General features: G+C 40.9%; 1 protein-coding gene across 6 annotated transcripts in view; it reads left to right on the forward strand.

Moving 5' to 3' along the window:
* Window positions 1-23,407, forward strand: part of Prkcq (protein kinase C theta) — a 125,281-nt gene that overhangs the window by 94,704 nt on the left and 7,170 nt on the right. For all 6 annotated transcript variants that reach the window (XM_074056713.1, XM_020182801.2, XM_020182800.2 and 3 more), the window contains 3 exons: window positions 1,622-1,684; window positions 10,509-10,647; window positions 18,173-18,361. In XM_074056713.1, the coding sequence (XP_073912814.1) occupies window positions 1,622-1,684; window positions 10,509-10,647; window positions 18,173-18,361 (391 nt within the window). The remainder of the gene's footprint in view (window positions 1-1,621; window positions 1,685-10,508; window positions 10,648-18,172; window positions 18,362-23,407) is intronic.

Raw genomic sequence — 23,407 nt, forward strand, 5'->3', positions numbered from 1 at the left:
ATTATTCCCACGTGGTGTTTTTCTTGCTTCCTCACTAGGCACACCTGAATCCCAGGGCCACGAGAACCCTTGGGTATATTATCAAACAAGCTAACCCTTTTCCCAGTTTGTGAAACTGAAATTTGTGTCGGTGTGTTTCATTTTTCCATGTTTGGGAAACAAGTATTTAGCTTCACAAGGAAATGGCCCACTTCACATAATTGAACACAGAAGCAAGCACTTTGCGATTTGGAAAAAAGGCAATAGAATGGAACACAGATCTTCAAGGTGCCCCCGGGATGAAGCTTTTAGCTGAGGCCTTTCGTGGGAAGTTCAATGTGAAGGATTTGGCTCTTGGGGCAGGAGAAGCAGGAAATGGGAAAAGCCACTTTCCCAATTTGAGAATAAATCCTCCATGCTAGCATGGAGCAGGCTGTGTTTACTGGGTGGGACTGTAGCTAGGTCCCAAGGCACCTGCGAGCACCACCCCCCATAGGTCTTACTTCCCAAATAGTAAACTCACTGTGACATTCAAGCAGAATCATGGCATTGGGCTCATTTAAAAATAATAGCTTGCAGGCTAGCTGGTTTTTTGGCTTGATGCTCAGTCATCTATCACTCCCCTCTTTGTGAACATACTGAGTGGTTTAAGCCGAATAAGCAGAAACATGGACTTGGCCCAGAAGCTCCTACAAGACCCCAGCTGAAATGGCTCTTTTGTAACATGTAGTGGGTAGTACCCACCAATCTCCAGGAACTCTCCTCAGCAAAGCACCTGCTGGGCAATTTTGGTGTTAGAAACACATTTGGCCCACTTTCCTCTCCATGCTTTCTATCTACTGTGTCCTAAACCGTTCCAAGAGGGAGATTTTTGCATTCTTCCATAAGACAGAGCAAATTTCATTTCCAGGAAGCTCTGCCTCATGTCTGCCCTAATCCCACTCGAGATACGTAAACTCATTTCCTTTAAGCCTGTCACCACTGAAGATGAGGAGTACCTAATCTCCTTCCATCTTCTGATACCCTTTTCTCTGCTCTTGGACTATATTTCTTGCCCAGGCTAAATACTGTCAATATGGAAATAAACCAGCCTGGTCTATTTGGAATGGCCCCCACTCTGTGAGCTCCACACAGTTTAAAATAAAGGGGGAAATTATTTTCCTACCATACAATACTCTTACATTTAAGGTTTATGTATGTTTTATTAATTTAAAAAGTCATTGCAAGCACAGTAGTTTAAAATATAAAGATAAGCAGTGATGGGGATGGGGACCAACTTAAGATTCCAGCTCTGTTTCATACCCTCAGAGCTGAGGCTGGAGATGTCATCTTAGGTATAGGATGGATGACATTTTCCCTGTTAGAATTAAACAAAATTATTTGTGTATACCATTTAGTTGAGCACTGACTGTACATAAAATATCAGACCAGGTTAGGGATTTTTTTATGTCTGCCAGATACCTTTATAACATTTTTAATTGTGGGTGTCTAGACACAGTGGGGTGTCCAAAAGTAAGACATTGGAATTGTGTTTTGGGCAAGCCTGGTAAATCCTTGCTCTCTGCAGATGCCTTCTGGATTAGGGTTTTTTTTTTTTTCCTGGTTATAACATTCATGTTGATCCTTGGCTCTCTTTCCCCAGGTTTTATGCTGCTGAAATCATCCTGGGTCTGCAGTTCCTTCACTCCAAAGGAATTGTCTATAGGTAAATTGTGCTTTTTGGATACAAATACTAAGCTATTGTGTTTTCTAGCCCAGTTAATTTAATCATGCACTTGAGTGACATGAACTGGAAACAAACAGCTCATTTCCAGTAGAAGTAATGTTTACAGCAAAATGCGTTCTAAGGCCTCTTCAGTAGCATACAAGCCAGAACAGAACCCACTTTCAGTAGCGTTTGTAGCCAACTTAACCCTTAGAAAGAAGGGAGGTGTCCACATTACACCCCAAAAGTCAGAGTAGATACATTGTACTCATTATCTTGCAGTCCAGTACTAAATCCTGACTTCCACTCAAGCACGTTAGATGCTTCTGACTTGGAGGCAGCTGGCTCCACTATTGTAGACAAAGGCATTTCCAACAGCACTGAGTAGGCGTGTTTCTTAATTGTAAGCAATAATGACTAACTGGTGGTCTTATCTTAAAATGCTTTTATTTAAAGGATGTTGAAGCTTGTTGGGTCTCTGGGTATGCTGAGCATAGACTGGGGAGTAAATGGGATGATGGGAAGTCTGAAGGGCAGGAAACAGAAACCACAGCCAGTGTATCCCAGCACAAGAACAGACAGAGTCGCGTGTGATTGCTGCTAGTAACCACACCACTACCCATTCCTAAGTCTTGTGTCACATCTCCTTTTGCATTTAAAGTCCCTTAGTCACTGGAGCAATGACATGAAGTGTGTGGCTCCTGCAACAGTGAGAGAAGGGTATTTTCTCCCATTCCTACTGCGAGAGGTCAGTGGGTCAGTGAGAAGGGACTGTATGCTTCTGGACATCCACAAAAGAGGAGTATGTCCATTTCAGAGGATGATGCTCACAAGGCAGGTGCATCAGTGAGACCGAAAGTGACTTAGGTCAGGAAATGATAATGGCATTTCAGAAAATGTATTTCTATTTGTTCACAAAACAGTGTGGCACATGTTGACAGTATGACATGCTCCCTCCTTGGACTTAACAGGAACATCAGGGTGGCGTCTAGGAATCCAGGGACGAAATTTTATGAAGTGCTTAGTCTCAGCTAACCATCACTTTAAATTCTTTGTCATCGATCTCTGGCATGCCACTTGCTATTAGTAGAATTATGTGTCTTTTAGGTACAGAAATTTAGCAATATTATACATTTTAGACATTGTTAAAGAAAAAGAACCATTTAGTGAGAACTGCAGTGGGATTTGATAACAACCAAATAAGAAACTGCTGTCTCCAAAGCAAGAAGGTTCTAGACTTAAGTCATCTTTCCTTCTGGTCCTGATTCTTACTCTCTTTTTCACCCATTCTCTCTCATTTCCTTCCACCACCCTGCTTTCTCTCTCATTTGTTCCCTTTCTACCTCTGTTTGGCCTCCTGTTTGCTTTGGTTCACCAAAAAATGCTTGTAAAATGCTTTCCTTCTGGGGGAAGGAAGTGCTTTCGAAACACACCCCTATGAAAACCTTCAGTTCTACAGTCTGTAGAAGTGCACAAAACACCTCCTTCATCCACTTTCATGAATCCAGAATTTCTCTATTGTACATTATCATTTCATCCTCTGCTGCCAAAACCCTGAGATGACAGCTATTGTACTTCAGTCTTCTTTTCTCAAATCATAATTGAGAAAGTAATTAACATACAGAACTTTAAATATCAGTTGTCAGGTTTCCAACACACTATATATTATGAGGGAAAAAGAAGAAGAAAAAAGAAAAGCCCTGGAAAGGAGGATGACTGAGCTGCTGGAGACCATGACAGATTCATAGTAATGGCCTAGAGTCGCCAATAAAGGTTTCATTGTGTTTCACATGGATAGCTGCAGATGGCAGGCTGTGTAAAGCTATGATTAATACCGAGACTTTAGTGTTTACAAAGTGTGCTGCCATTATCTGGAAAATCCACAGGGAGGAGGGATCTCTCCATTTCCAGAGGTGCCCCAAGCAGGGACTGCTGTATTTAGCAACACAGAACTGAACACTTAGGCGAGGTTTGGAAAGTCAGGCTTCTTGTCTGTTTTTTTGGTTTTTTTTTTTTTTCCTGTTTGTTTTGTTTTTGTGTGTGACTGGGATTTGAACTCAAGACTTCATGTTTGCAAAGCAAGCACTCTACCATTTGAGCCACACCTCCAGTCTGAAAGTCAGGCTTCTTAAGCAGGCTCACTGAATATAATTTTATATATCTATAAAATAATAGATTAAGAAGTTTATTTTGATCATTTCAATCCTCAGAAAACAGAAATATTCACTAGAACAGTATATGAAAACCTTGATCAAGATCCATGTTTTTTATTTCTCTCTTTAATCTGTAAATCCTATGACACCTAAAATGTACTTGTACCTCAGTACTGAGTAGGTTAAGTGGGGTGGATGGATGGATGGGTAGATGGGTGGATGGATGGATGGGTAGATGGGTGGATGGATGGATGGGTAAGTGGGTGGATGGATGAATGGGTAGGTGGGTGGATGGATGGATGGGTAGGGGGTGGATGGATGGATGGGTTGGTGGGTGGATGGACGGATGGGTAGGTGGGTGGATGGATAGATGGGTAGGGAGTGGATGGATGGATGGGTCGGTGGGTGGATGGATGGATGGGTGGGGGGTGGGTGGATGGATGGGTAGGTGGGTGGATGGATGGATGGGTAGGGGCATGGATGGATGGATGGGTAGGGGGGTGGATGAGTGTGAGAATGGGAAGGAAACAATAGGAAGGCCAAAACAGGAATCCGGGGTTTTTAAGCTAGAAAGGATCTCATAAAACTAAACCCACGTGCCCCAGTGTGTCTGTTCCTACACACCACAGTGCTTCCTTCTGTCATTTCCTCTTGCAAATTATTGGACACAGAAAAAAAAAAACTAATGAAGGTCCATAAGTAGCTTTAATATCTCAATATGTACCCATTTTAGGGATCTTAGTCTTACCATGCATGGAAGTCATATTCTTTCAGTCTTCTTTTATACCAATAAGAAAGAATACTGGGTTTGTTTATTATACTCATGAAGTTGTAGGAGATCCTTGAAAGGCATCATCAAATAGTTAAAATCGAGTATAATCCATCATCTTTGTGGTCCACACTGATTGTTGACAGCAAGCTGCCTACAGAGCTTCAGTGCTACTGACATTGAATTTGGTCTGCTTTAAGACATAACTCAACTACTCATGTAATTTGACTGCTCTAAATTTTTAATTTAGTGACTGAATCAGCAAAGGGATCCTATTAGCTTCCTTCATTTGATCACTTAGGGTTATGGGTTTGTTCATAAAACTGTGCATATTAGTTTTGAAAAGCTGCCATAAGAAATTACCACAATCTTGGTGGCTTAAAAAAAAACAAAACATTACTTTATTACAGTTCTAGAGGCCAGATGTCTAAAGTCAAGGTATGGGAAAAGCCATATTTCCAGCAAAAGGTCTAGAGGAGGATCCTTCTTCACTTCTAGCCTGTGGAAGCTACAGGCATTTCTTACCTTATAGCTGCACCACTCCAGTCTCTGCCTCCATCTTCACATGGCTTTCTCTTCTCCCTATGTGAGTCTTCTCTGTGAGTCCTTTAGGACCCTTGATGAATTTAACCATTCTCCCATAATCCAAGTAAAGCTTATCTTGAGATCCTTAACTTAATTATATTGGGAAGATCTTTTTCCTAATTGAGGTGACACTCCCAGGGTTCTGGGGATTAGGACATGGACATATCCTTTGGGGGCTACCATTCAACCCTCTACAACCTGTAGCACAGACTGCTGAGTGTCCACTGATCGTACACCCTTTTGTTAGACATTGTAGTAGGCACAAAACATGTAGATATTCCAACCCCCAGATTCCCAATAAAGCCACCTTCTGGGTTTTTTTTTTTTAGGTAGAATTGCATGAAAAGACACAAGGAGTATGTTATTTTAAAGTTCCAAGTGAATATGATTTTAATTAAAAGTACGAGAGCTGAGGGAAGAAAAGACCTCATTAGAATTGAGTAGTGGTATACCAATAAAAATGTCCTGTTAGCAAGTGATGTTTTTAAAAGGAGGGAGAGTCTTTGAAAATGGAGAAAGTGTCTCCAGAGAAGGCACAGAAAGAGGAATAAGAAGGTCAAATGGAAAGGTCTGGGGGAGCCCAGTCGTAGACAGAGGTAAAATGTTTGGCAAGCACGCACAGGCCCTGGACTGACCCTTAGCACCAAAAAAAAAAGTTTCCCGAAGGTCAAATGGAGGAAAATTAAATGAATGTGTCCAGCTTTAGGGAACCTGTGGTTGGGCAGTCACAAGAATTGAGGCCATGAGATGTAGAGAAGCAGATGGTTCCGATGTCACGTCTCACCACCTGCTATTGGAACCACAAAAGTAGTGATGTCTTAAAAGATGCCACAAGCCCTGTTTTGGGTCAAATGTAAGTACCAAGGACCTGGAAAATATGCAGACATAGAAAGAGAATAATCTAGACCCTCAAATCTTAATATATCAAACTGAAAGGGGACTTAAGATTGTATTTTATTGATGATAAAATGGGACACAACTCATATTATTTGAGACCATTTCCAAATGGATTATCTCATCTGATGTCACAGGAGACAGGCAGACAGACATCATGACCATGTTTTATGGGAGAGTGATCAGAGGCTCAGAGAGAGGAAGTGGCATGGCTGAGCAAGTAGGCAATAAAGTCAGTTTTGACTCCACTCTGCCTTTTCAGAATGGAAGAGCTTTGCTTATATTGACCGCATGACCTAATGAAAGGCTTCCACTTGCAGTTCTGTTACACTCAATGCCCTTAGAGGTAATTCCTTGAGCAGACAAATGTTCACAGAAACAAAACAGAGCCTTGGACTTTGCAGTTCTTCTCTGGGTCCTGAAGTCCTGAGCGGAGCTATTTGAGGAGTAAGCAGCACAATGCGCTCAGAAAGTTCTGGGCCTTTGGGTTCCATGGCTTTTCCAGTTGGCTCCAGAGAACCTGGCTGGTCTTCTACCCTCATTTCTTACCCCAGTGTAGGTCTGGCTGTGCAAGGAAGCCTTTTTTGAACCTTTCCTGTTCCAACTTGGATCTCTCAAAGTTTCAATGACCCTCTCTCTCACAATCCCCAATATAGCTGGCCTACTTTTCAGCGTAAATTAAAAAATTGATGTGAAGCTTATTATTCCTAGACTGAAGCACAGAGAAACATTTATTTTTAGAATTAGTTAAAAATACATCCTTGTATATTTTAGTAAAACCAGTTTGATAAGAAAGACCAGGTGAGCTTGGTAGAAAGGATAAATACTGGTTTGCATCCTGGACCCCTGGGCTGGCTTTGTGGTCTGGAATAAATCACATCACCTCAAAGAGTCTTTTTTTTCTCATCAGAAAAAAATATGAATAAAAATAATAATAATAATTTGAGATCAAAGGGCTTGTTGTGAGAATCAAATGAAAAATACATACGCAAAGACAAAAACCCAATGTAAATATAGGATCCCATGTCATTATTCTGAAAATCTATGTATAGCACCACAGCTGGATATCTGGCTTCCTAAAGATGACCCCAAAACTATCCTTCAGCCAAATTTCTAGAAACATATGTACATGGCTGTAACCCAAAATGATATCAGTATGGCATTGCATGGGGATTAGATAATGAACCTGAAACTTCAGCATGAGAAGTTAAATGCAAACTATTATTGGACTTACAGGGATAAAATCCCTAAGTCACAATGAAGTTGCATATTTAAGTATATTAAGTATAAATTAGGATTAGGAGGCAAAACGATTAGCACCCTGTAATGGGAAGAGGTAGACACACTAGGCATCTTTAGTCCTGATCAAGGAAGTGTGGCAGTGTTTGAGTTAGGAAGCTGGAGAAACATAACTGACAAGAATGTGAGCTATACTCCCAGTTGAACAGAGATGTTGTTGGCACATGGGCAATGGGGATGTCTAAGCTGGGGAAGTTGGATGACATCAACTCCAGGAATATCTGCTGATCTCAGCTCTATCAAAGCAACAGCAATCCACTCTGGATTTCACTAGCTAACTTACAAAGAAGTAAGTGAAAGAAAGGTGGAGAAAACAAGGGATTGGCTACTCAGGCATGCATTCCAACTAATAATCATTGGCTCATTAATTCATTCTGTGAGTGCTGCTGAGTGCTCAGTGCACAGTATGCCATTGTCAGGCCATCAAAATTCAATAAATAACAAGCAATACGTATTTCTACACTTGTGAAGCTTATGAAGCTTCCATTTCAATAAGGGAGACAGGAAAAACAAACAGTGATGGAAACTTTAGAAGAATTTGAAGTGATGACAAATTATATGAGGGAACCTGAACTTTTGTTTAAGCAAAATCTCAGCCTCATTAAGAAACCAGAACCCAGAAGGCAGACCCTTCGGAAACCTGGGCAGATTCTTGCTAGTTGCCTCTGTTGCATTTTTGAATCATATGTGTCTGTCTCTGCCCTTGGCCTAACCACTTCATTTTTCTCTTGCTTTACAAACAAGTATTCACTTTCTCCTAGGGCATATGCCACAAGCAGCTCTAGATATCTTCTCAGTTCTGGAACCTCACCAAGACAGATTGCTGCTCCATATCGCAATGCCAATATCCCAAAAGAGAAAATGAGCGAACCAGTTGAGTCAGTCCACAAAGGCAGAAGGGACAGGCTTACTTACCTGGCCCTTTGAGAGAGAATCTTCAAGAAGGGAGCCTGAGCAAGGACAAGGTTCCATTAGGGACAAGAACAATGGGTATTCTTACTCCTTCATGCCATGGTAGCTTACTATCGAGAGCAGGTAGCCATCAGCAGCCCCAGATCTGTGGGGAGCAGATTCGAGCCTATGAGAACTGGATGCAATGCAAGATGGTATTTACCTATAGGCCTTAGGAAGGCTGAAACTAAAGAAAAGCCAAAGAGAACATGGGACAGTGCACAGTGCAAGTCTAAGGACCGAGACCTCAAGAGTTTTGCATATGCAGTTTTCAGGCAGCTGCTGGCTTGTAAGTTTGAGCTCTGAGAGAGCTAAAGAGAGATAAGACAGTGCAAACCTGGGGGCAAAAGACTTTAAGAGCAATTAAGCTAAAGATAAGTTAAGAGCACAAATGGGACAGTGCAAGCCTAAGGAAAGTGGTTTTAAGCAAGGTTTTAAAAAAGGCTTTAGAAGCGAGGTTTTAAAGAACTGCAAGGAGAAAGGCCTGGAAGAATCAAGATAGAGAAAAGAAGCAATCTGCCAATACACCTGAACCCAACTTTCTGTCTGTCTGTCTGTCCTGTGTCTTTTCTAAAATCTCCAGTTGCCCCAGTTAAGCCCCGTTAGGTCTAGTAATAACCAAGCAAGAGAGAAAACCTCGCTCCAGCAAGGGAGGGAGCATAAGAAACAGTGCCCCCTTCACAGATCCTATCCTTACTATTCTTAAAGAAAGCAGATCTCAGAAAGTACAGACATTTGTGGAGAGATGACAAAAAGGAAAGCAAGCTGGATGTTATATGACAAACTAGAACTCATGCCATTCCATTGACTAAAACTAACAGATAAAATCTTCAAAAAATTGGTGGCAAGTGAAATACCTAAATTATCCTTAAAATCTCAGTTTCCCGGGATGAGAAGGAACTGAGATAATGGTAGTTTGATAGCAGTGACTTTCAGCTGTAATCCCAGCTCCTTGGGAGGGTGAGATAGGAGGATCACAGTTTGAGGCCACCCCAAGCAAAAAAGTTAGTGAGACCCTATCTCAAAGAAAACCAGAGGGAGTGGGGGTGCATATTTGTAATCCAGCTATTCAGGAGGTATAGGTAAGACTATACCTATTTTTGCCAGTCAGGCAAAAAGTACAAGACCCTATATGAAAAATAACTAAAGCAAAAAAGGCTGGAGGTATTGCTTAAGTGGTAGAGCACTTGCTTAACAAGTGCAAGGCCTTGAGTTCAAACTTCAGTACCACCACTCCCCCCCCAAAAAAAATACTTGAAGGTTTTAGTTTTTAATGAACTCGATATTAACCATTATTGTGATGAAGCGGCTAAAACAACTAGAGCCATATCTTAGGCCAGAGTAACAAAAGGGGACCCTAATGGGCTAATAGAACCATGGAGTCACACCAGTCAGTTCATCTGCTTAGCGGACATTAACTCCATTCCAAGCACCATGTCTCAAGAAGAAAATTGACAAATTTGAGATATTTGGAGGGTAGAGGCTGGGATGTTGAAGGTTCCGAAAAACACATCAGATGAGGAACAAAGTCCCTGAACTTGGTGAAAGAAAGACAAGAGAAAACTTGATATCACTTCTCAAATATTTAGGGTATCTCATCTAATAAGACTAGAAAGACCAATGGGTAAAGTCATGGGGAGGCATAATTTACGTCGTTCACTTAAAAAAATTGTCAATTATATTTACTTAAGAATAGAATGGGCTATTTGCAGAGGAGAGAGGATTTTTTTTTTGATGTAGCATTCTAGTGTTGAGGGGGAGTCCAGGTTCCAAAGGGGTTCTCCGTTAGTTAGGACTAGCCTTCTCCAACTGGACTTGTAATCAGATGCTGTATAATTTACCCACAAAGAAGCAAACAGAGCCATGGTAGAAACTGGCATTCAGTGAGTCTGTCTCTTAGGCCTTTCCCACTGCAAGGTGTGGAAGATACAAAAGCTGCCAGAGGCTCAGGCCCTCACCAGCAGGCCAAGAGACAATGAGAAAATTGAGCATGTGTCACTAGTCAGCAAGTTGCGGGTGTGCAGAGCAGAGCTGTGATCTGGGGAGCAGAGGTCTGCAGGAGGAAGGGCTGGCAAAGATCCCCCTTGAGAATCCCTCTCAGGCTGAAATAAGAGCCACTATGCCCCATGAATGCATTTATTCATGTGAGAGTTTGCTTTGCTTCGCTTCTCAGGGACCTGAAGCTAGATAACATCCTGTTGGACAAAGATGGACATATCAAGATAGCAGACTTTGGGATGTGCAAGGAGAACATGCTGGGAGATGCAAAGACCAATACTTTCTGCGGGACTCCTGACTACATCGCCCCCGAGGTAGGGACATGCTGCCCAGAGGCCCTGCACCCACCCTTCCCCACTCACCAGCAGGGCCAAGGGCTCCCTCCCCATCACATTAGAAGGCTTTCAGTATCTGGGTTCAAAACTTGGACTTGGTGTTTCGGAGTATTTCCTAGATACAGACACGTGTATGGGTCGCTACTTGATCTTATAGAAGATTAAGGACATCTCTTCAGGGCTGGAAGAGTCCAGTGCTCCCTTTCAGTCATGAATCTGACCCAGACCTTCCTTAAAACTTTGCACCAATGAGAAAAAGCAACTGGGGAAGAGCCAGGTGACACAGAAACCCACCAAAGTGAAGTAGTTTGATTGTAGGGACAAAAGAATTGAATGCAGGGGGAAGTGGGGAGGTTACCAAGGTCTCTCCGAGTCCATTTGCTCTTCTGTAAAGTGGGTGTAATATTTTGCCACAATGTTCTTGCAGACATTAAGAGTGCTTCTGAAAGTTAAACCACACCCCAGCCCCATCAATAGTGTAATAGCAAATAATAATAATAATTGCTACCCTAATGTGAGCACCCAGAGAACCAGTATTTGCATGGAAGTCCTCGGTCCACCCAACTAAACCCACCTCTTCCCTTTCTGCCTCAGTGCCTTAGCACTGCGTCCTTCTCTTAGTGTAGTACTTGTCCTAGTTGCTAGTGTGTATACGTGTGTGTGTGTGTATGTGTGTGTGTTTGTGTGTTTGAATCTCTCTGTGTGCCTGGATGTTTGCTCTAAAGTCTGGCACTGTCTCCTATTAGCTCTTAAAAAGTTTTTGAAATGATTATAGACTCACAGGAAGTTGCAGGCATGGTATAGCAGTATCTCTCACATGTGTTCTTCACCCCATTTCCCCCAGTGGTTATATATCCCATGACTGTGGTACAATATCAAAACCAGGAAGTTGACACAGGTACAAGATGTATCGATCTCACATGGGTACACTTCAACGAGCTTCCCTTTTATATCCAAGAACCCAGGACAGGGATTGGCACAGTAAAGTGCTAATAAATAGCCTTAAGAAAAATGAATGAATGGCTGAATTAATAAACACACATATGGGGGATGGTGTCTGATAAGGACATTGACAGGCAGACCTCTCGTTTCTTGGGTACAACATCTTCAGCATCAAATCCCTGTTATTGTTCTATTCACTGTGGCAGCTGGAGTCTTAAGAACTATGTGGCTTTGCCCAGCGCACATGTGGTATTTAATTTTACTTTGACCTTATTTGAAGGCAAGGTTGGCCTCCATCCCACAAAGAAATTACAACTTTTAACTGTCAAGAAATTGTTAAGCTCACAGAGCTCGGCTCATTGAGTTAGTAACTTTCTGATATTAGAACTCTGTGCTTCCTTCAGGTGAACACAAATCCAGACACGGATGCAGTAAACCATTCCAGTTTGAAGTGAAGCCAAAGTTAATTAAGGCACAGGCAAAGGAGACCTCAGAGGCCAGATTCTGTTCAACATCGAATCCCCTCAGTGATAGTTCTAAAATGTGTCACTCGGCTTATCACTGTCATTCAGCAAAGGTCTTCTTTGTCATTCTCCTAGCCTCCTATGAGCTGCCTCAAATTCTTTCCTCTCCACCTTAGGATAACTTAGTACATTTGCCTTGCTCTTATGCATGCCCATCTGCAAATACTTTCTACCATATCCTTTCCTTCACAAACCTTCCTTCCTGGTTCTCTTTCCTCCGAGTCTTCCAGAAGCTAGCTTCAATGGCTTGCTCCCCTCCTCGTGACTTCACTTCTTCTTTCATTTGCCAGCATTCGCCTCTCCATGTGCTTCTGTGCTGGGTCCTCGTCCCTTCTTACTGTCCCTTTAGGAATGACTTTATTCATGACAGTGGTTTTGACTCCAGAATCAATATGGCCAACCCAAGCTCATTCTTGCTCTAGATTCATATATCTACATTCCTGCCTGAGATTTCCAACTAACTCTCAAAGACCTTGCAAAAAAAACTGGTCCAAAACTCACTTTCTCTGTTGAACTTGTTCCTTCCCTCTTTTTTCTCTTTTCATGACAGATTATGTGTCATCTGTCTAGTTGCCTAGACAGAAAGCTATGAGTTATTCAAGTTTTCTTCCTTCTTCCTTCCCTGAAGGAAGACCTAAGACCTTCAACAATTGGACCTCCCCTGTCTACTCAATCCTCCAGTCCTGAGACTAAATTAAGACTCTCCCTTTATTCTTTCTCTATCCTCAAAGTGAGCCTCTTTGATTAGTCTCAAAGAACCTGGAGTTTCTAACTGCACACCTTTAATGCCAGCACTAGGGAGGCAGAGACAGAAGAATCATGAGTTCAAGGACTACATAACAATACTCTGTCTCAAAAAGAACATCTCCAGTTCTTCCCTATCCTTCTAGTGCCATGGTGCCCATGATGCCTCTTTCCATATTTTTCAACTTTTTGGATCATCTTTTCTAATCAGTCAGACAAGCATTCCAAAGACAAGTTTTTTGCAGAAATCATAGGCATTGTTGTCAAGTAACATGGTCTGTGTGCTATGAAACATGCCTAAAAAGGAATATAATCAGATTAAACTGAATATAATCATTTTAAATAAGTGAATTTTATTTTATTTTTAGTACAAAATTATTTGTGCTAGATTAAGATAATGAGAATAAATAACTTTTTAAAAAATCTTGATTTAACACTTTAGGACTCTGGGACTGAAAAATCTAATATATTTATTCCAGTTCTCAATTTTTGTGGCTATCATAATTGTAAGAAATGCTGGAATAAATGCCCCACAGAGGTAAAATACAAAACGGACTTTATAATATGTACATAGGCAGATATTACCACTGACAATAGTAGATATCAGTCTATAATTCAAAGAAATGCTCTTGATACATTTAACTTTTTTAGCCAGCCTCATCAAAAATATAGCTAAGGAGATGATTGTTTTTGAGCTTCATCACATGTGAAAGACAAAGAACTTACACAAGGAGAGACATCTGCATTGCCATTTCTTATAGTCCTTTTACATTTGCATTATTTATTTCAGTATTATCTTTACCCCAAATATTATGTTTGCTATAGTAGCTTTAATCCAAGCCTCTTTGCAGATAACTTTTTAAGAGCTTGTCATGTTGTGAACATTAGTTTACTTAAAACAGAACCCAAAACAGTAGCAGTAACAACCCAGGATTCATGGAAAATACAGGAATAAGCCAAGTGACCATGCTGCTGCTAACATGAGCTTTCCTGTTCTTCCTTCAGAATGCCTCATTTAACATTTAAAGGACATGAGTGCACTTGTGTCACTCTGTAGGATAAAAATGCATAAAACCTCAATCCTTTTCATTTTAGACTTTAAAAAAAATGAATATACATACAAGTCCTGCTTGCTTCCTATGTCTCATGGGGTCATCTGGTTATCCCCGGGGGCACATACATCTCTGAAGGCCACTATTCTGTCAAGCTTCCAGATTTGTCTATGCAATGTGCAAACCTGTCACTCCAGTGCTTTCAAATCTTCAAGCAGTCCTCATTATCAACTGCACAGAAGCCAGAATTCCAATGGAAGTATGCACCTGCCCTGACTAGGCTGCACTACCTCTGCCATGGTACATCCTCCATCCAAGGCTGAGGTCATCCCCACTTCCAGTCACCATCTCTCTAAACACACCTCTGGGTCCTAGGACTAGTCTATTGTTTCCTTCTCAGTGCTCCATAACACAAGAGTCTCCAGTTGACCAATAAGCTGAGTGCTTCCTTCTTAGGGATTGTGACTTACCCACCCTGTGTCCAGTCCCTGCAGCTCAGAGCAGCAGCTGATTCCTGAATAAATAGCCATGTACCCTAAATGCCCATCTCAAGCCTATGCTGGGTTCAATAACCCTCTCCAACCTCTTCTTCTCTACCTAGCAAAGTCCTCCCATTATCAATGCTCCACCCCCATGTCGTCTCCTGCATGAACGTTTTGCCTTACCTCTCCAGTCACCCACTGCCCTCTCCCCATCAAAATCAAAACAGAACTGGAAGCAAGCAGGTCCTCCTTCCTGCGTACCCTAATAAACATCACATACACACACACACACACACACACACACACACACACACACAATGAGATTCTAAGCACAGCTTCCTGTTTAAAGCATTTGTTCCTTCAGAGCAAGAACTCTGTGGCTCTCAGCCAACTAGGTAAAGCACAGAATTATAGACACAGGAGCACAACGCAGCTGGGACAAAGGTGACAGGCCACCCAGCAGATGCTCGCCTGTCCTTTCAGATGAATTGAATCACAGAAATAAATGCATTTGGAGCAACATCAGAAATTATACATGAAAAGCAGACTGCTTCCTGCAGCGCACGTCTCCTGAGACCCAGTGCTGCTCTCCAGAGTTCCATTTTTGGCCTCGGTGCTCTACTGTAGGAGTGTCTGGGGTCTGTGTATAATTGGAAGCCTCAGCTCATTTTGATTAGCAATAGGGAAACGGGAAACATCCCATTTCTAATGCATACTTGTCACTCATCCAATCCATGTGGAATTTCAATACTCAGAAGCAGCTCCCTGGAGGAAGTAGGGTCACTTGGAAACCAACATGGGCCCATGTTTCACTTAGGACAGCACTTGCCCAGTGTGCATTTATTTCTGTGATTCAATTCATCAGCACAAGACCATGAAGACTTTATCAAAACAGCTCCAGGGACCAAAGGAGCTGCATACATCACTTGTAAAAGACTATGACATAAAGTGGTGAAGCCATTGTTAGTATTTTGCTGGTTCCTTGGGTTTAGAGTTGTGCTTTAAGACTGTGCTTCACAATACTTGGAGTAAAAATGGGGGTGGGAAAGGAGCAGGATGAAAGAAGAAAGATGACAATAGGCTGATATAGGAAAGGGACCACTCTAGCCAGTGCTGTCCTACCATGGTCCTTTTACAAACACACCAGGCTAGGGAGAGAGGAAAACCAGGAGACAACATTAAATATGAAGTGTAGTAAAATCCCCAAAGACCTAAGTCAGAATTTAACTGAGTCGCAGCCTCCCTAAGCCCAGTCACCAGGCTCCTGGAATAACAGTTCTTATCAATGAAGACACCATGTATGTATGAAAACACCTGTCAAATATTGGTGTTCCTTCAGTGAAACATTCTGTTCTGTGTGGATTTGCGTTTTACTTCCTCCTCCTAACGTGATTTTTTGTTTTTTACAAACATCACCAAGCCTAGAAGGTTTAATTTCCACTGCAGCTGTCTCCTGTCTTCCAAATTTCATTTGTTCTGCTAAAATGAAGTTGTTTACAAAGACATGTTGCTCAGAGCAGTTTTAGGTTGCTTTGGCACCCCTTTGTGGCATGTCTTGGGAATCGCATGTAAACTGGTCCCATTTTGCAAATTGCTTGTGTGTGTGTGTGTGTGTGTGTGTGTGTGCGCGCGCTCACTAACTGTATGCATCTTTCCTTCCCTTGTCCTCCCTGGGTCTACTTTTAGATTATCGCTTAAGGCAAAGTTTTTAAGTTTTAAGGTGGACTTTTGTATTTAAATATTGAAATAAAGTTCTAGTGGGTAGCATTTTTATATTGGGAATTGGTAGCAGATTGCAAAATTCTGTTTTCTACTTGATCTTTACTTTTCACAAAAGGAAACAGTTTATCCAAGTAAATGTTCATCACCACACCTGCAGTAATTTCCATATGACATATCACCTTCACTTTCCTACTTTTCTTTGGATTCTCACAACAACCCTGAAATAAACCTGGCCAGATATAATTGGCAGGTTTTGTACATGAGGCCTGGAGGGAGTTAGGAGTCTCCCCCAAACTGCACAATGGGAGATTAAGCCAGACATAGAACCCACAAGATTTTATATAGCCATTGAAACTTTTGTTGTTGCTACTTGTTTCTTTGTATAGGTTAGGGAAACTATACTGATCCCACATCCAAGGACAGGCTCTGAGGTACCTCATATAGGTGGAATTATACAGTATTTGTCTTTCTGTGGCTGGTTTATTTTACTTAGCATAATGTCTTCCAGGCTCAGCCATGATGTCCCAAATAGCAGGATTTCCTTCTTTTATATGGCTGAATAGTATTCTGTTGTATATGTGTACCACATTTTCCTTATCCATTCATCCCACTGATGGACTCTTGGCTATTGTGAATAATGCTGTAGTAAACATGGGAGTGCAGATGTCTTTTCAACACACTGATTTCATTCCTTTTTATTACATAGCCACCACCACATTTTATTTCTCCAGTCACCCATTGATGGATCCTGCTATGTCTTCTTTTAGAAGAACTCATGGTGTGATTTGTTGGGATGATAAGCAGAGAGCAAGAGTGGTCTTTGCTCTCTTAACCATCCAACAGCAAACAAGGAAGCTGTGGAAAGTCAATATACAGAGCATTTTGGCCAGAAAGTGAAGTAACAAAAGGACAGAAAGTTTTTTAAAAGTTAGGTGAGATTTCAGACTTTAAATTCTCCTCCCTAGCAGATAGACCAGACCAATTCTTCTCAGATCCCTCTATGTGTAGCTCTGGGAAACCTCTGATTTCTAAATATGAACAGTGAGTGGTGCTATCCAGGTTCTCTCTCCCCTGACAGTCACACAGTTTGATTCTACATCACAGTGACTGCATGTGACACTTTAATAGTTGTGAACAGCTGAGCTTTGAGGACCAGATGGTCAGAAGGAGTCTTTGGATAGTTACTACAAAGATCTTATAGCAGTACAGTACAAGTTGGTAAAGCACATAGGTTTGGTTTATAAGTTCACATCAGAGGCACTGGAGAATTTAGACACACACCAGCTTTGTTGGTTCTAATATTTGCCATCCAAGTCCTCACATTTCAGATGGGGAAATGAAAGCTAAAGGACCCCTTATACACTATTGATGAAAATGTAAATTAGTCCAGCTACTATGAAAATCTGTATGGAGGTGCCTCAAAAGATTCAAATGTAACAACTATGTAACTACTATATGGGTACATCCATGTACCACTGTTCCACTCCTGGGCATTCCTGAAGAAATGTTAGTCAACACATAATAGAAATACTTGCACACCCATGCGTATCACAGCACTATTCATAATAGCCAAACTATGGAATCAACCTAGGTGTCCATAACAGATGAATGGATAGAGAATGTGGTTTATATATACAGTAAAGTTTTATTCAGCCATTAAGGACCATGAAATTATGTCATTTACAAGCAAAATAAGTCAGACTCAAAAAAAGACAAGTATTACCTGTTTTCTCTCATATGAGGAATCTAATTTTTTTAAAAGACATGAAAGTAGAAGGAGGACTGTTAGAGGAAAAGGTTCGGTGGGGACAAGAGAGGGTAATGGGGTGATTATAATCAAAGTATATTATAGATATGGATGAAAATATCTTAAAGTGAAACATTTTTGGCATTGTGTAGTCAAAAACAGAGTTCCTGGGTGATCTTTGTTGAGACCACATATTATCATTACCATCCATCATTTATTGAGTGGCCTTGAGAAATCGTCAATCATCAACCTCATCTGTTAATTATGTCTCTGCCTTTTTTGGTCATGCAGATCTTGCTGGGTCAGAAATACAACCATTCTGTTGACTGGTGGTCCTTTGGTGTTCTTCTTTACGAGATGCTCATTGGTCAGTCACCTTTCCATGGGCAAGATGAAGAGGAGCTTTTCCACTCCATCCGTATGGACAATCCTTTTTATCCACGATGGCTTGAGAAGGAGGCCAAGGACCTTTTAGTGAAGGTGAGAAATGAAGGCAAGAAGGTTTTCACGAGATTTGTAGTAGTATTAGGGTCTCTACTCAGTATTTTCATTCATGTGTAGATTCTGACTTGTTCATAACAGAGTAATGAAACAAGAGATTTGTGTAAGCCTCCACTCAACCTTAGGTGTTTAACCAGGGGAGGGTGGGCGTTCTGGGTCCTTGTCTTACAAAGCCAAAGAATGAACTTTGTGGACAACGAAGGGTGAGCACACAGGTAGAAAAGTTTATTACAGGAAAGAATGAAAGCTCCTGAGGAAGGAGAGAAGTGACATGATCTGAGGTTTTTATCCATTTTTTCCAGGGTGTTGCTCGATCTTTATGCTAATTAGGTATGTAGAAAACAACATTCTGGCTGTGCTTGAATCGTTTGGATTGATCAGTCCTAATCCTCCCACGGTCCTTATTCTGATCCATCCTGCTTTTCCATCTTTCCACACTTCCAGGTCACAGGGAGGTCATAATGGAGGTTTTCATGGACCCTCTGTCTCAGTAACAGTGATTATATTGAGCGTGATTTAAGTGGGATACCTACCATCTGGTTCAACTGATGCACCAATACTGTGACCACTAGGTATCAAGATTCATTTTTAAGATAAACATTCTTGTGCACCATTTATAGAAGAAATGCCCAAAAATTACTTCTATGACTCTTGAATTCTCTTACTTGGATATATATAGTTAGTCTACTAAACAGCTACAGTTTGATTTAAAACTCAATCTTTAGTTTCCTGCATAACAAATATTCTATTCAGTTCATTTTCTCTGCCTCTGCTTGAAACCTTGGACATTGTTGTGATTAGACATGGTGTATGAATTTTCTGCTCACTCTCAGGTAAAAAACAAACTTACTGTCCTTTAAGTCATAAACTCCTGACTCAATTGAAAAACTCTCCAGTCCAAGATAGCAGTCATCATGTCAATCTGGACATCAAAGCTAGGACTTCTGCTGCCTGTCTTCTGGTTGGAGAGCATAGTTGTTATCTGCTCACCTTTGGAGAAGTAGTTGTAGCCATGTTATGGTTGACTGTCGCCTTGTTCTCTTCCTCCCAAGCTCTTGTGTCTCTGCTTCATACTGCACCAGGTAGAATGAGAGAAAAGATGGAAGGGCAAAGAGAAAGATTAGTTTTTATATGGCTGGGTGTCTTCACACTCTTTGAAGGTGGCAGATGGTAAAAGCTGAGACTTTTGTGAGGAACTACAGTAGGTTCTTTGGAAATATTTCATCTTGGGGACATTTGGCTGAAATCTTTGAGATATCAGCTAGTCAGACCATTTCCTAGCTGCACCAAAACTAAGCAGGCAACATTCTTTCCTACTTCTCGTTACCTTGCACAGCAGATTCTCTTAGGCATTACTTACGGAACTAATAGGTATAGGCAAGGACTTTCTCAATAGAACCCCAGCAGCTCAACAACTAAGAGATAGCCTAGATAAATGGGACTTCATAAAATTAAAAAACTTCTGCTCAACAAAAGAAATGGTCTCTAAACTGAAGAGACCACCCACAGAGTGGGAGAAAATATTTGCCAGCTACACATCAGACAAAGGACTGATAATCAGAATATATAGGGAACTTAAAAAATGAAATTCTCCCAAAATTAATGAACCAATAAAGAAATGGGCAAGTGAACTAAACACAACTTTCTCAAAAGAAGAAATTCAAATGAGCAAAAAACACATGAAAAAATGCTCACCATCTTTAGCCATAAAGGAAATGCAAATTAAAACCACACTAAGATTCCACCTCACCCCTGTTAGAATAGCCATAATTAGCAACACCACCAACAACAGGTGTTGGGAAGGATGCAGAGAGAAAGGAACCCTTTTACACTGCTGGTGGGAATGCAAACTATTACAACCACTCTGGAAAAAAATTTGGAGGCTTCTTAAAAAAATCTAAACATAGATCTACCATATGATCCAGCAATACATGTGACACAGGTTGCTCCAGAGGCACTTGCACACCCATGTTTATTGCAGCACTATTCACAATAGCCAAGTTATGGAAACAGCCAAGATGCCCCACTACTGATGAATGGATTAAGAAAATGTGGTATTTATACACAATGGAATTTTATGCAGCCATGAAGAAGAATGAAATCTTGCCATTCACAAGTAAATGGGTGGAACTGGAGAACATCATTCTGAGCGAGGTTAGCCTGGCCCAAAAGACCAAAAATTGTATGTTCTCCCTCATATGCAGACATTAGATCAAGGGCAAACACAACAATGGGATTGGACTTTGAGCACATGATAAAGCGAGAGCACACAAGGGAGGTATGAGGATAGGTAAGACACCCAAAAAACTAGATAGCATTTGTTGCCCTCAGTGCAGGGAAACTAATGCAGATACTTTAAAGCAACAGAGGCCAATAGGAGAAGGGGACCAGGAACTAGAGAAAAGGTTAGTTCAAGAAGAATTAATTTAGAAGTTAACACACATGTACAGGAAAGCAATGCGAGTCAACTCCCTGTATAGCTATCCTTATCTCAACTGGCAAAAACCCTTGGTCCTTCCTATTATTGCTTATACTCTCTCTTCAACAAAATTAGAGACAAGAGCAAAATAGTTTCTGCCTTGTAGCAAGAGGGTGGGAGGAGAGGGAGGGGGTGGGGTAGGTAAGGGAGGGGTTGGGGAGAAGGGGGGAGAAATGACCCAAACATTGTATGCACATATGAATTTAAAAAAACCCTAAAAGAAAATGAATAGGTAAACTCTTCCTCCATCCCCTACACACTTTAGAACTGTTGTGCACTAGAAATATTGATGCATCCTTCATCCTAACAAAGTTTGAGAGGGAACGCTATTCCCATCTTAGCAGCAATGTCCAGAATTCGTCATTAAAGCAGAAGTCTGATACCCACCCGTGATAACCCAAGATACATTAAAAATTGGTGTAGAGTGCTATAGATGGAAACTCAGCTCTGAGAATCACAGCTATGAACAGCCAATCAAACCAAAGTAGACGCAGAACACCTTGGAGCCATCATTAAGGATTAGGACTTTAGGTAGACTCCTAGTCTTTTTGTTGAGAATGCAAAAACACTACCCATAATACATGAGTATAACAAGTTGTAAAATTAAAATGAACTATGCCAATACCACATGACAAATACATGTGAGAGTGATAAGCCCCTACATTTTTTTTTACTGTCTTCCCAACAAATATTTGAATCACTGGTATAATCAGGAGCCTAACAAATCTAAAAGAAGTGGACCAAGAATATAGGTGCTTTGGAAGAAGCATTGTTTTGACTTCTAGAATATCATGTCACCAGTTTAAAAATTATTATTTAGGCAAATGATTTTTAGCCTTGCTCTCGCTACAGTAAAGATGGAAATAGGATAAGATCCTGCAATGTCAAAAGCAATTCATGGTTTTAAGTCAAAATGTAGAAAAATATTTCCAGGCCCATCTTCTTTCACTCGTTCTTTTTCTCTTGAAGAACTGGATAGAATTAAATTTAAAGGGCATTATATTTCACCTTCTCTAACACAATTAACAATTTGTCTAAGTTATTAGGAATTTTGAGGTAACTCCAGAACTCTTCTCAAGAATAAAGATCTTGAATCTGAGAGGTGATGGAAAAACCCTCACAGAATACTCCAAGGTTAATGGAACTAGGTATTTCAAAATCTGAGCCTGTTTCAGCTTTCACTTGCTGACTATAAGCCAAAAAAGCAATAAACTTAGAAAACTCCCCGAACAACCAATTAAATTCACTTTTAATGACTAAACAAAACACATGTAAAATGAGAGCTAATTTAAAAATTAACCAATAAAAATGATGACAGCAATAAAAAATAAGCTAGTAGGAGTTGAGTATAAACAACTTTACTTTGTATATCGTATACTGGAAATTTCAAGCATTATTGAAATTGCTACATTTATTTTGCATTTGGATCTACGAAGGACTAGATTTTTAAGAACTCAGTTTTACTTTACTCAAATACAAGTTCAAATATTACTTATAATTGCTGTGTTTACTTTACATTTGGTCCTGTGAGGAACTCAATAAATTGTACATGTCAGCTAAAGCTACTAAAACAAGATGTACCAAAACTAATTAGGCAACACTCTTTCCTACTATTTATTCCTTGCTTACAAGATTGTCTTTGGCAGTACTTAAAATACATACAATAAGATCTCCCCCCAACTTGACCTGCCTTTTGTCCACTGAAAACACGGGTTCATCCTTCACCTTGAGTGACTTAACACAGACATTTATTTCTCACAGTTCTGGAGTCTGGAAGTCCAAGATCAAAGTTTACCAGGATTGGTTCCTGGTGATGGCTCTTGGCTGGTAGATGGTTACCCTCTTGCTGTGTCCTTACGTAGTAGAATAAGGAGGTAGGCTGAGGGGGAGAGGAAGAGGGAAAGAGCACGTACTCCACTGTCTCTTTCTTACAAGGAAACTAATGTTATTGGATCAAGGTTCTACCTTATGGCCCCATTTAACCTTAATTAGTTCCCTAAAGTCCCTGCCTGCAATCATTTTAGCGGTTAGGGCTTTAACATGTGAACTTTGAGGGAACACAACTCAGTCCTTAGCATGTCTACTACACTGAGAAACCTGGCCCAGCAAAGCCATGGGGAAAGAAAAATGAAGAAAAGATTTGGTCTGCACCATCTGAGGCTGAGGCGCCTTGAATCAGAGACTGTAGTTGCAACCCCCACACCTGTTGATGCTTCATCAAAACCAGCCTTCCCACTGTGCCCTGCACACTCAGTTTAACTTCAGGACCCTGGATACCTTAAGACAAGGATGGAGAATGAGAGAGGCACCAAGGCCAGGTGGAATCGACCAGAAGGAACTCTGAAAAAAAGTTGGATGTGATGATTTCCAAGATAAGAATGACTGGATAAGAAGAAAGGTTTGTTTCCAGTTACACAGAAATCCACTCAGCAATGACTAGGAACAAAATGTTGATACCCCAAACAACATGAATGGATCTTAAGGGCAGAAAGCCAATTCACAAAGGTGACATACTCTAAGAGTCCACTTATATAACATCATTGAAA

This window comes from Castor canadensis, chromosome 15 (genome assembly GCF_047511655.1).
Source record: "Castor canadensis chromosome 15, mCasCan1.hap1v2, whole genome shotgun sequence".
NCBI lineage: Eukaryota > Metazoa > Chordata > Mammalia > Rodentia > Castoridae > Castor > Castor canadensis.